A 14,440-nucleotide genomic window follows, 5' to 3' on the forward strand; every position below is an offset into this window, starting at 1 on the left:
TCATCCTAAAATGTCAAAATTATTTCTGGATTCCTATTCTGTCATCCTTTAATAGAAAAATCTCTTCTCTATTTGAAAAAAAAAAAAAGCCCACATCAAATTAAAAAGCTTCTGCACTGCAAAAGAAACGACGACCCAAACAAAGAGACCCCTCAACAGAATGGGAGTTTTTTTTTTTCAAAGAGATTTTATTCATTTATTTAGGATGAAGAAAACAAATGATACAAAATAAGTCATTAGAAATGCCCTCCTAAGCAGATAGCATAATGGTTATGCAAATAGACTCTCATGCCTGAGGCTCCAAAATCCCAGGTTCAATCTCCCACACCACCATAAGCCAGAGTTGAACAGTGCTCTGGTTAAAAAATAATAATAATTTTTAAAAATTTTTAAAAAGAAATGCTCTCTTGAACTACTATCTCAAACCACTTTCAATGTTTTATAAAAACCCTCACACAGCAAATAGGAGAAGTTTCAACATATTTTTATAATTCTTGCCACAATAAGTGCAACACTAATGTACAAATCTCCTCTGTACCAATCTTATAAGTAGAATTACTGAATTATTAATTATATGATGTTATTCATATATATTTTATCAATACACTTTTAATGATATCATTGCTAATGCATACATTATTTTCCTTAACTTTATTTTTATATTAAGCCAATATCTGTCATGTAGCCATCAAAATCCTTACAGTAAATTACACAGGTTTGTAGTCCAATTTAGACTCTAGCTTCTTGGAATCAGCTACTTTTCTAACTGCTTTCATGATGTCTTCCTGTACTGCAAAGTCATGATCAGCTCCAATTGCAAACATGCCTGCTTCAATAGAAACATTTCTCAGGTCTGCTCCATTAAAGCCATCAGAAAGCTTCACAACTGCTTCATAATCTATTTCACCATGCTTTATTATGGGACCAGCATGGATTTTCAATATATCTAATCTTGCTTGTTCATTTGGTAAATCAATATGTATTTTTCTATCTAATCTTCCTGGACGAAGCAAAGTAGGGTCCAGAGTATCTGGTCTGCTTGTAGCCATGATCATTTTAACTCTATGTAGAGTATCGAATCCATCCATTTGATTCAGTAACTCCTTTAAAGTCCTCTGAATCTCCCTATCAGCTTTGTATGTTAACTCTCTTTTCGGCCAGGCTTCCCTGGACTGAAGACCCCACCAATGTGTCCTGGAGCTCAGCTTCCCCAGAGACCCACCCTACTAGGGAAAGAGAGAGGCAGACTGGGAGTATGGACCGACCAATCAACGCCCATGTTCAGCGGGGAAGCAATTACAGAAGCCAGACCTTCTACCTTCTGCAACCCACAATGACCCTGGGTCCATGCTCCCAGAGGGATAGAGAATGGGAAAGCTATCAGGGGAGGGGGTGGGATATGGAGACTGGGTGGTGGGAATTGTGTGGAATTGTACCCCTCCTACCCTATGGTTTTGTTAATTAATCCTTTCTTAAATAAAAAAGAAAAAAAAAAAAGGAATAAAGGAGATAGCACACTCTGTTACAGCACCAATTTGCATGCCTGAGGCTGTTGAGGTCATAGGTTCAATTTCCCACACCACCTCCAGCCAGAGCTGAGCAGTATTCTGGACTCTCTGTCTCTCTCTAATAAATCCTTAAAAATCATATTTGAGGGCCGGGTGGTAGCGCACCTGGTTGAACGCACATGTTAAAGTGCACAAGGACCCAGTTTCAAGCCCCCGGTCCCCACCTGCAGGAGGAAAGCTTCACAAGTGGTGAAGCAGGGCTGCGGGTGTCTATCTCCTTCTCTGTCTCCCCCTTCCTCTCAATTTCTGGCTGTCTATCAAATAAATAAAGATTTTTTAAAAAATCATATTTGAGTTTTTGGTTGTTTTTTTTTTTTTTGGTGGAGGTTACTATTCATCAGAACCCTGGTTCAAGCCATTGGACCCCACCTACAGGGAGGGGAGCAAGCTTCACAAGTGGTGGAGTGGTGATGCACATATGTCTCTGTCTCTCTCCCTAAGTCTCTGAAAATAATTTTCTAATGTCAAATTACAGTTGGTTTACAACAACAGATCAACTGTAGATGTAAAAATTTTATGAAAAGAAGTATTTTGTATTTTATTGATTGATTGGACAGTGAAAGAAAAATTGAGAGTGGAGGGGTGTTGGGGGGGTGCAGGTTAAGCACAAACACTACAGTGTGCAAGGGACCCAGATACAATCCCCTGGTCCCCATCTGCATGAGGAAAGCTTTCCAAGTGTTGAAGCAGTGTTGCAGGTGTCTCTGTCTTTCTCCCTCTGTATCTCCCCATCCGTTCTCAATTTCTGTCTCTATACAATAATAAATAAGTAAAAATATTTAAAGAGAGAGAGAGAGATGCACCATTCAGGAAGCTAGCCCCTGCAGGTCACATTGGGGCCTTGAACCTGGGTCGTAATGCATAGTTATATGTGTGCTCAACCAGATATGCCTCTTCCTAGTCCCCCAAAAGGTATATTTTATACTTTATTATGATTTTTTTTTAACCAGAGCACTGCTCAACTCTAGCTATGGTGGTGTGGGAATTGAACCTGGGACTTTAGAGCTTCAGGAATGAAAGTCTTTTTTTTTTTTTTTTTTATAACCATTAGACTATCTTCCCTACACACTGTATTACAATTTTTTAATGATGTGCTACATGAATTGAGAAACTAGCACAATAGTTTAAAGAACACCTTCAGAAGCCAGGCCGTGGCACACCGGGTTAAACATAAATATCACCATTCTCAGGGACCCAGGTTCTAACCCTTCCCCTCCATACCCATCCCCACCTGTCAGGAGGGTGCTTCACAAGTAGTGAATCAGGTCTGCAGGGTCTTTCTCCCTCTCTATCTCCACACCTTTCTAAATTTCCCTCTATAGTGCCAAGTGAAAAGTAGGAAAAAAAAAAAAAGGGTAAAAGTGGCCACTTTGCAGGGTCTCGGTGGCAAGAAAAAAGAAAAAAAAGATTAAATTTCATGTCTAAAGCCCTGAGGTACCAGGTTCAACCCCAAGCACCAGCATAAACCAGAACTAAGCAGTTCTGGTAGAGTGCTAAACAATATTTATATTAGTAAAATTACATTTATATTAGTAAAATTACATATATATATTTAAAAAGTGTATGTCACACAACTGAAGAAGTGTAGTGGCAAAGTATAAGGCTTTGGTAATAAATTAGAAATTTCACTTGATCATGACCCTAGGAACTATTTCTTTTGAGTAGTTAAAGTTTTGGGACATAGCACTCATAGAAAAGGAAATACGGGGGGGGGCAGTTGCGCACTGAGTTAAGCGCACATAGTACAGAGAACAAGGATCCCGGTTCAAGCCCCCGGCTCCCCACCTGCAGGAGGGTTACTTCACAGGCAGTAAAGCAGGTCTGCAGGTGTCTATCTTTCTCTCCCCCTCTGTCTTCCCCTCCTCTCTCAATTTCCTGTGTCCTATCCAACAACAATAATGTCAATGGCAACAATAACAATAACAACAACAAGGGCGAAAAAATAGCCTCCAGGAGCAGTGGATTCACGGTGCAGGCACCAAGCCCCAGTGATAATCCTGGAGGCAATAAAATAAAATAAAATAAAAATAAAAAATAAAGAAATTTAAAAATTAAAAAAATATTTTTAAAAATCAGTCAATTCATCTTATACTGCTAAGATGAACTAGCCAAACATGTAAATCAAAAGAGGCATACCAGCAGCTTGCTGTCCTAATTTAGATTTATTACTTCTATGGGAAAACACTGCAAAATTTGTTGCTACAATAGGAATATGATTAACTATGTAAGACATTTGTATGCTTTGTCTCACTTGAGTCTCACAAGACTATAGGCTACAAGTCATTTTACCAATGGAAAAATTGGGACTCAATGAAATGAGGCAATTGCCAAGAATAAATGCCTTAATATCTTAACATCAGCATTTTAGTTATCCCAGTGACACTGGGTCAGATTTACCCTTTTCCAAGTATTTGTTTCATTATTTATGTTGGGTCAACAGTTAATGTACAATTCAAAAAACTGAATGTCTGATGACTTGGGAGGTGGTGCAGTAAAGCCTTGTACTCCCAAGCATGAGGTTCTAAGTTCTATCCCCTGCATCACATGTGCCACATAGATGTTCTGCATTCTCTTTCTGGCTCTCTCTCTCTCCCCCATCTATTTCTCTATCTCTCTCCCCCACTCCTCTCATTAATAAATTATTTAAAAACTGGATGTCTAATCACTATTATTCACACAAAGCTACAAAGAAAATTGAATAGATTAGTACTATCATTTATTTTTAACAGAGCACTACTAGGCTTTGGCTTATGGTGGTACAGGGCATTGAACCTGGGACTTCAGAGCCTCAGGCATAACAGTCTCTTTCCATAAGCATTATGCTATCTCTCCCCGCCCTAGATTAATTTTTTAAATTTTAAGAATGATGAAAGGTACGGAAGGATATGATGTCTTGTTTTGCTTATAATCATATCTTGGAAATAGTTAGGGAGGTTTGGTATCCTTTAATGACATTTTTAGTGCATATCAAAGGAGTAAGGAACTTGTTTTCTCAATGTTCGTGAACTCCGGGGATAACATTAAAACAGAAATATTCGATACACTTATTTTCCATTCTCCTTCTGGGTTCTAGCCTTACTTTCTCTACCTCCACTCAGAGTTAAATGTTAAATATTTTAAAAGCTCTGGAATAAATGGCTTTATGGTATTTGGTGATGTTCGTAATGTAAAATTACCAGGGACAATCTGTCAATTTGAATTTCTCAGAAATGTAGTCTAACAAAACATCTTAGCTGTCCAACTCTTTTCCACAAAAAACGGAAGAAAAACACAAAACAAACAAAAAGATCAGATATATTGGGTTTATGTACCTCTGCTTTAAAAAAAATATTTATTTATTCCTTTTGTTGCCCTTGTTGTTTTATTGTTGTAGTTATTATTGTTGTGTTATTGATGTCGTTGTTGTTGGATAGGACAGAGAGAAATGGAGAGAGGAGAGGAAGACAGAGGAGGAGAGAAAGAGAGACACCTGCAGATCTGCTTCACCTCCTGTGAAGGGACTCCCCTGTAGGTGGGGAGCCTGGGCTGGAACCCAATCCTTGCTCCGATCCTTGCGCTTTGCACCACCTGTGCTTAACCTGCTGCGCTACCGCCTGACTCCCTATGTACCTCTGCTTTATTTCATTAGCACTGAAGTTCTACAGAATTGATATAAAGAACCAGGTCATCATGGGAAAGTAACAATGTCAAATATATATTTAAAGCTGATTTATATTGAGTCCTTTAAATGCACTGTGGGTATAGTGCCCTAAATCTCAAAGCTAGAATGAATACCAACAATATGAGTACACAAATATGTAAAAGAAATAACAAATTTATTGAATTTATTTATGAAATAATCACCTTTCTCTCCTAATTCCTAGAGACTGTTCCAAAAAACTTAGCATTCTATTGTTCATCCCCTTGTTTGAGAAATAGGAAAAAAAAAAAAAAAAAAAAACCACAAAGGTAATTCACAAAACAAGAAATGGAAATAATCAGATTGGCAAAGACTTTTTTTTAATTTATTTATTCCCTTCTGTTGCCCTTGTTGTTTATTGCTTTCGTTGTTGTTGGATAGGACAGAGAGAAATGGAGAGAGGAAGGGAAAACAGAGAGGGAGAGAGAAAGACACCTGCAGACCTGCTTCACCGCTTGGAAGCGACCCCTGTGCAGGTGGGGAGCCAGGGGCTCCTACCAGGATCCTTACACGGGTCCTTGCGCTTTGCGCCACGTGCGCTTAACCCGCTGTGCTACCACCCGACTCCCAGACTTTTTTTTTTTAATTTCTTTATTGGGGAATTAATGCTTTACATTCAACAGTAAATACAATAGTTTGTACATGCATAACATTCCCCAGATTCCCATTTAACAATACAACACCCACTATTTCATTCATCATCTTTCATGGACCTGTATTCTCCCCACCCACCCACCCCAGAGTCTTTTACTTTGGTGTAATACTCCAATTCCATTTCAGGTTGGACTTGTGTTTTCTTTTCTAATCTTGTTTTTCAACTTCAGCCTGAGAGTGAGATCATCCCATATTCATCCTTCTGTTTCTGACTTATTTCACTCAACATGATTTTTTCAAGGTCCATCCAAGATCGGCTGAAAATGGTGAAGTCACCATTTTTTACAGCTGAGTAGTATTCCATTGTGTAGATATACCACAACTTGCTCAGCCACTCATCTGTTGTTGGACACCTGGGTTGCTTCCAGGTTTTGGCTATTACAAATTGTGCTGCCAAGAACATATGTGTACACAGATCTTTTTGGATGGATGTGTTGGGTTCCTTAGGATATATCCCCAGGAGGGGAATTGCAGGGTCATAGGGTAGGTCCATTTCTAGCCTTCTGAGAGTTCTCCAGACTGTTCTCCACAGAGACTGGACCAATTTGCATTCCCACCAGCAGTGCAGGAGGGTTCCTTTGACCCCACACCCTCTCCAGCATTTGCTGCTGTTACCTTTTCTGATGTATGACATTCTCACAGGAGTGAAGTGATATCTCATTGTTGTCTTGATTTGCATTTCTCTGACAATCAGAGACTTGGAGCATTTTTTCATGTGTTTCTCGGCCTTTTGGATCTCTTCTGTAGTGAATATTCTGTCCAAGTCCTCCCCCCATTTTTGGATGGGGTTATTTGTTGTCTTGTTGTTGAGTCTGGCAAGCTCTTTATATATGTTGGTTATTAAACTCTTATCTGATGTATGGCATGTAAAGATCTTCTCCCATTCTGTGAGGGGTCTCTTGGTTTGGGTAGTGGTTTCTTTTGCTGTGAAGAAGCTTTTTAATTTGATGTAGTCCCATAGGTTTATACTTGCCGTAGTCTTCCTTGTAATTGGATGCGTTTCATTGAAAATGTCTTTAAAATTTATGCGGAAAAAAGTTCTGCCAATATTTTCCTCTAAGTATCTGAGAGTTTCTGGTCTAACATCCAAGTCCTTGATCCACTTGGAATTTACTTTTGTATTTGGTGCAATACAGTGATTCAGTTTCATTCTTCTGCATGTTTCAACCCATTGTTTCCAACACCATTTGTTGAAGAGACTCTGCTTTCCCCATGTAATAGTCTGGGCCCCTTTGTCAAAGATTAGATGTCCATACATGTGGGGCCTCATTTCTGGGCTCTCAATTCTATTCCACTGGTCAGTGTGTCTGTTCATGTTCCAGTACCAAGCAGTTTTGATGACAATGGCCCTATAATACAGTTTGAGATCTGGGAGTGTGATGCCTCCGGTTCTGTTCTTTTTTCTCCCCCAGACTTTTTTTATGCCTTTTTTTTAACCTTATATAAGTATTTGGTAGACTGAAAAGTAACAAACACACCAGGTAAGAACATAAACTCTAAAAAATTTTCATTTTATAAGAACTTTTTAAAGTAATAACTAATAACTGTACTGAATAGTTGACATGTGCAAGCACTATCTAACCCCTTGCAAACAGTATTTTCTTTCTTTTTTTTTTTTTTAATTTATTTATGAGAAAGATAGGAGAGAGAGAAAGAACCAGACATTGTTCTGGGACATGTGTTGCTAGGTAATGAACTAAGGGTCTCTTGCTTGAAAGTCTAATGCCTCATCCACTGTGCCACCTCCCAGACCACCCAAGCTATATTTTCTGAAGGCTTTTTTTTTTTTTTCAATTTTCATCACAGTCTTTTGAAAACATATTTTTGAAGGATGATGAATGACATAGTGGGGGTTGCATTGTTAAATGGGAAACCGGGGAATGTTATGCATGTACAAACTATTGTATTTACTGTTGAATGTAAAACATTAATTCCCCAATAAAGAAATAAATTATTAAAAAAGAAAAACATATTTCTAAGATTTCCATGAATTCCCACTTATCAGTTTTTTATTTCCATTATTTTAGTTTACATGTCATAGTTAGGAATCCAATGAATGCCCCATCCAACATAAAATTTACAGCTGTTTTCCTCTGAAGAGTTTTATAATTTATCTCTAACATTTAGTTAATTCTTAATTAATTTTTGTTTATAGAGAGATATGGATTTAACTTCATTCTTTAGCTTATCCAGTTGCCCTGCTTATTGAAAGACTTTGACCTAGCACGTTATGATTGGGCCCTCCTCAATCGCTATCGAACAGGCCATGGCCGGTGCGCCGCTATGTTCCATCGCTGGGGAGCCAGAGACGACCCGAACTGCCCCTGCGGCTACAGACAGACTATGACCCACATAGTCAACGACTGCCACCTCTCCAGATTCAAAGGAGGTCTCGAAACTTTACATCAGGCTCAACCTGACACTGTTGACTGGCTACAGAAGAAGGGCAAACACTAGAAGAAGAAGAAGTTTCTCTCATCAGAAAGATTGGGAGATATTAATGTTTCTTTCATCTAGAGTTTTTCAAGTATTTGACTGTTTCATTTAAAAGTTTAGGTAAGCATGAAATTATATATAGCATTCTCTTAAAAGCATGTGACAAATCTTATAATTTCGGGAGTTGGGTGGTAGCGCACCGGATTAAGTGCACGTGGCGCAAAGCACAAGAACTGGCTCAAGGATCCTGGTTGGACCCTCCCACCCCCCACCCCCACCTGCAGGGAAGTAGCTTTACAAGCGGGGAAGCAGGTCTGCAGGTGTCTATCTTGCTCTCCCCCTCACTGTCTTTCCCTTCTCTCTCCATTTCTCTGTCCTATCTAACAACGACATAAATAAAAAAAATAATAACTCTAACAACAATAAAAACAAGGGCAACAAAATGGAAAATAAATTACCCAAGTTATTTAAATATATGTATATTTTAAGTTCACATACATGTATTCTCTTAAAGATTCTAATGTGGGGGCTGGGTAGTGACACACCTAGTGAAGTGCACATGTTACCATGTACAAGTACTGGGGTTCAAGCCCTCGGTCTCCACCTTTGGGAGGAAAGCTTCACAAGTGGTTAACCACTGCTGCAAGTCTCTCTCTCTTTCCCTCTCTCTCTTTTTCAATTTCTCTGTTCAATCAAATAAAATAAAGTTTTTTTTAAAAAAAAGATTTTAATGTGTAGAGTGGTGATAGCTTCATTCTGGTATCTACTTGTACCTTCACTTTTTTTTTTCAGTTGTCTTGCTAGTTTGTCTTTTCAAAAATGCAGCTCAGCTTTGTTAATCATGTGATATTCATTTTCCATTCCAATAAACATAAGTCTTCTAATTCTTTATTTGTATAAATTTTCAATTTCAATAGTTTATTGGGATAATTGCTGTACTCCCTGACATTTAGCCTTTATCATTTCTTAATAAAGTCCTCATAAATTTTTATGATCCATCATGTCTTTAATTTGTATTAATTTCTTCCTTAATCCAGTAACTTTGTAATATATCTTGCAGTCTTTTATTTTATTTACTGATTCATTTTTTGGATAGAGACCGATAGGGAATGGAGAGATAAAGGAGAAAGAGAGACACTTGCAGCACTGCTTCACCACTCATGCAGGTGGGGACTGTTGGGAACATGTGTAAGCCTGATAGAGCTTAGGGAGAACCACCCCCATCTTTGGATGGAGGTCTGAGAAGATAACCTCTTGGTAAGTCTCTCTCAACTGAGGTGAGCAGAAGGGGAGAAACTCAGACTTGGTTCTTTCCTTCTTGACTCTCAGGCCCACAGATACCCCAGTACTTCCCTGCATTAACTGCAGGCCACATGGCCACAGATTCACTTAGTCAAAGTCACCTTGTGATCACAGAAGAACACACCTTATCACACATTTCATCACACACCTCAGACCCCAGACAAGAGAAATTCCAAACTATATGGCTTTTTGATATTCATCTTCTCTCTGTCTCACCCTTTGGGTTCAACCCCTATGCTTCTCTCAAATATCTTTGGATAATTAAGTTGCTTGTGTCATGGAAAATAACTGTCTTGTATCTCATCAATTCCTGTCATACCAGCCCCCTACCTTAGGGGAATGCTGACTGTTAAGAAACCTGTAATTTGTGACATATTTCAACAATAATTACCTCCATTGCTTTTCTATTTAACTCATGTCCATTTTGCTAATAGACAGACTCTAGGATTCTGGGATTCTAAGGACTCAGATTCTACACACGCTAAGAGTCCCCTGGTGTCTTTTACTTCGTGTCACCCGTCGTGAGCGAGAAAGAACCAGCCCGTTACCTTTCCCCTGGAGGACACCCACCGGAGGAGAGAAACACCCCGAAAGGGGACCAGGAGCTTGAGCCAGGGTCCTTGCACACTGTAACATAATACATTCTACCAGGTGCACCACAGCCCAGCCCCATCTTGACATTTTGTGAAATTCTCCAGCCATTTATTTTTCAAGTTTAATTAATTATGGTTAAAGACTGTACTCTTTTAAAACGTTTTTTTTTTACCAGAGCACTGGTCAGCTCTGGCTGATGGTCGTGCAGGGGAAAGAATGTACTCTTTACATTACAGTGCACAAGCATGCAGGTTCAAACCCCCCACCCCCACCTGCAGGGGTAGAAGCTCCATGAGTGTCAAAGACAGTAGGTGTCTGTTTCCCTCTCTACCTCCCCCTCCCCTCTCAATTTCTGTCTCTATCCAATAATAAATAACTAAATATGTGGTTATCATTCTTTGAATTTTGTTTGGATGGGGTTTCTCTAGTATACAGCACATGCTTAATTTTTGTATTTCATATAAATATGAAGAATGTGTATTACCATTCACTGAGTATAATAACCTACATATTGGGTCCACAGTACTTTCTATATCCCTACCTTCTTTTTTTGCTTACTGAGGGTATAGTTGTAGCCTTCCACTCTAATTGGGGATTTCTACATTTCTCCTTGTTCACTGATAAATTTCACAACACATTGAATTCTGCACATCCACAATTGCTAAATCTTCCTGTGAGTTAATCCTTTTATCACTGGCAATGATCTCCTTTGACTAGCAAATCTTTTTACCTGAAATTAATATAACCACAGTGACTGTTAGTTTTTAAAATTTTTTATATTTATTTATTTTATTTTTCCCTTTTGTTGCCCTTGTTTTTTTATTGTTTTTGTAGTTATTGATGTCATCATTGTTAGATAGGAGAAATGGAGAGAGATGGGGAAGTCAGAGAGGGGGAGAGAAAGGCACCTCTAAACCTGCTTCACCGCCTGTGAAGGGACTCCCCTCTAGGTGTGGAGCTGGGAGCTCTAACCAGGATCCTTAATATGGTCCTGGCGCTTTGCAACACATGCGCTTAACCCGCTGCGCTACAGCCTGACTCTCTCAGTATTTTTTTACAGACTTATACCTACATTTAACCTCTTCTACAAAACTGAATTGCTTTGTTTATCCAATAATTTTTATCTTTTATTGGAGGATTTAGTCAATTACTTACAAGTAATTCAATCTCTAATGCACTTGAGTTTCAGTTCATTTTCCTAATATGCCATTTTTTCTGTTTTCTTTATCCCCCTCGCAAGCTAAATGCCACCATTTTCATTTAATACTTGAAAAGTTTATTGCTAGATTGTTTTATGCGGTGTGTCACTGGGCCTGGAAGTGGCACAATGGGTTAAGCATTGGGCCCTCAAGTATGAAGTAGCAAATTTGATACCCAGTATCCTCTGCCAAAGTGATGTTCTGGTCTCTCCTATCTCTCTCATAAATACATAAATCATATATATGTGTATATATATATATATATATATATATATATACACACACACTTATTACTATTGTCAGGGGTACTGTCTCAGCTCTCCTAAAATAGATGGATAAATACCTTATCCACTACCAGTTACCAATATTGTTTTTCAAAATCTTCAAGACATTTTTAATCACTATTCATCTAATCTATATTTACCTCTTTACAGTCATCACTCCTTCTTGCATCATCAAGCTTCTGCTATCATCTTCCTTCAACTTAAAGGCAACATTTTAATATAAATTTTTAAGTTGATTTATTAATGAGAATCAGAGTAACACTCTAGCTCATGTGAGGCCAAGGGTCATTGTACTTGGGACCTCATGAGTCCAACACTTTATTCACTGCACCCCCTCCCAGGTCATGGTAACATTATTCTTTGTGACATCATTTTTAAATAGTTTGTTATGGAGGGAATATTAATTTTATGTGTTGTGTTGTTTTGCTTTGAAATTGCCAGGGCTTCACTATTCTGCGTTGGCTTATTCAGATAGAGTGGCAGAGACAGAGAGAGAAACACCACAACACTGCAGCTTCTCCCAGCACTGTGGGGGTGGGAAGATAAAATGAAGCCATATACATGGCAAAGCAGATGCATTACCAGGTGATCTATCTCATCAGTTGCATGCAAAACTTAAAGTTTACCTATTACATTCTGTTTGCTATGATCATTTTAGATTTGCATAAAACTCTAGGTTGGTTATTATTTGCTTTTTAAAAAATTTGTTTATTTGATGAGAAAGAATTCAAGATGGAAGGAGATTGAGAGGGAGAGACACCTGCAGCCCTGCTCCACTGCTTGTGAAGCTTTCTCCTTACAGATGGAGACCAAGGGCTTGAAATGGGGTCTTTGTGCATTATAATATGCGCACTCTACAAGATGTGCCACCAGCTCCATATTGTTTGTTTTTTAATCACTTTGAAAATGCAATTCCACTATCTCCTGTTTCTCACTGTTTTGTTGTCATATTTTTGATCCTATACAAGTAGTGCACATGATTTCACTGTTTTTAATTTTTTAAGAGATTTACTTTATGGCAATTGGAGGTAATATAATGGCTAAAATACTGGACTGATAATTACAAGGCCCTGAATTTGAGCCCAAGTGTCACACGTGCCTGAGAAGTTCCAGTGCTTCTCTCTCCACTCTATCTGAAAGAAAGAAAGAAAGAAAGAAAGAAAGAAAGAAAGAAAGAAAGAGAGAAAGAAAGAAAGAAAGAGGAAGGAAGGGGGAGGGAGGGAAGGAAGCCGGGTGGTAGCACTGTTATGCATGGGCCGCTGACACCCTTGCACGCAAGGGCAGAGTCTGCGACCCCAATCATTTCTCATCCCACCTTTTTATAGTTATCACAGAGTGGGTACAGGTGGAAATATTTACGCAGAACAAGGAACAGTTGGTTTCGGGTTAATGGCTGTTCTCAATATTCGGGCTTTTCTCTAACCTCACAGCACAAGGACTAGTGTAAGAATCCAGGTGCAGGCCCCCGGCTCCCCACCTGCAGGGTAGTCACCTCACAGGCAGTGAAGCAGATCTACGGGTGCCTGTCTTTCTCTCCTCCTCTCTGCCTCACCCCCCCACCTGATTTCTCTCTGTCCTATCCAACAACAGCAGCAGCAATAACAAGGGCAACAAAATGGGGAAAATGACCTCCAGGAGCAGTGGATTGGTAGTGCAGGCACCAAGTCCCAGAGATAACCCTGTAGGCAAAAAGAGAGGAGAGGAGAGGAAAGGGCAGGGGAGGGGAGGGAGGCTAGACATGGACCTTCCAAATGACACAGTAATTCCTCTCCTAGGGATATACTCCAAGGACTCCATAACACCCAACCAAAAAGGTATGTGTACACCTATGTTCATAGCAACACAATTTGTAATAGCTAAAACCTGGAACCAACCCAGATGCTCAACAACAGATGAATGGCTAAGAAAGCTGTGGTATATATACACAATGGAATACTACGCAGCTATTAAAAACAATGAACCCACCTTCTCTGACCCATCTTGGATGGAGCTAGAAGGAATTATGTTAAGTGAGCTAAGTCAGAAGGACAAAAACAGGATGGGGTAGGTAGCATAATGGTTATGCAAACAGACTCTCAAGCCTGAGGCTCCGTCAAGTTCCAGGTTCAATTTCCCGCACCACCATAAGCCAGAGCTGAGCAGTGCTCCGGTGAAAAAAAAAAAAAAAGGAAAAAACAAAAACAAAAACAAGTATGGGATGATCCCATTCATAAACAGAAGCTGAGAAAGAAGAACAGAAAGGGAAACTCAAAGCAGGATCTGACTGAGTTTGGAGTAGGGCACCAAAGTAAAAATCTCTGGGTGGAGGGTGAGGGTACATGGTCAGCTTCACCTGGGGGAGGGTGGGGTGGGACACAGTCTTTTGGTGGTGGAAATGGTGTTAATGTACACTCCTATTAATTTGTAGTCATATAAATCACTATTTAATTAATATGAGGGAGGAAAAATTGAATGTCTCAAACTTGTCAATACACAAACCATAGGCTGAGTCTTTGAAATGTTGACTCTCCTAAAAGCTTAAACCAAGAGAGCAGAAGCAACCAGTAGTGTTACTTCATAAAATACAGATATATATAAATAACATCAAATGACAAATTATGGTGAGGTTGTGTATGGTACAGCAAATCCTAACAATGGGATTTGCAAAGTCAACCTAACTGCCAAATAATTTGACTATAGCAATAACTATCTATTGCCTTCTTAAACCCTAAGACAGCAGGAACC

General features: G+C 39.2%; 1 protein-coding gene across 1 annotated transcript; it reads right to left on the reverse strand.

Annotated features, from left to right (window-relative positions):
* Window positions 1-543: 543 nt before the first annotated feature.
* Window positions 544-1,128, reverse strand: LOC103118207 (26S proteasome regulatory subunit 10B-like). Its single transcript, XM_060198927.1, has one exon. The coding sequence runs from the start codon at window positions 1,086-1,088 to the stop codon at window positions 708-710; it is 381 nt and encodes a 126-aa protein (XP_060054910.1). The 5' UTR covers window positions 1,089-1,128; the 3' UTR covers window positions 544-707.
* Window positions 1,129-14,440: the final 13,312 nt, after the last annotated feature.

The sequence above is a fragment of the Erinaceus europaeus genome, chromosome 10, assembly GCF_950295315.1.
Source record: "Erinaceus europaeus chromosome 10, mEriEur2.1, whole genome shotgun sequence".
Taxonomy (NCBI): Eukaryota; Metazoa; Chordata; class Mammalia; order Eulipotyphla; family Erinaceidae; genus Erinaceus; species Erinaceus europaeus.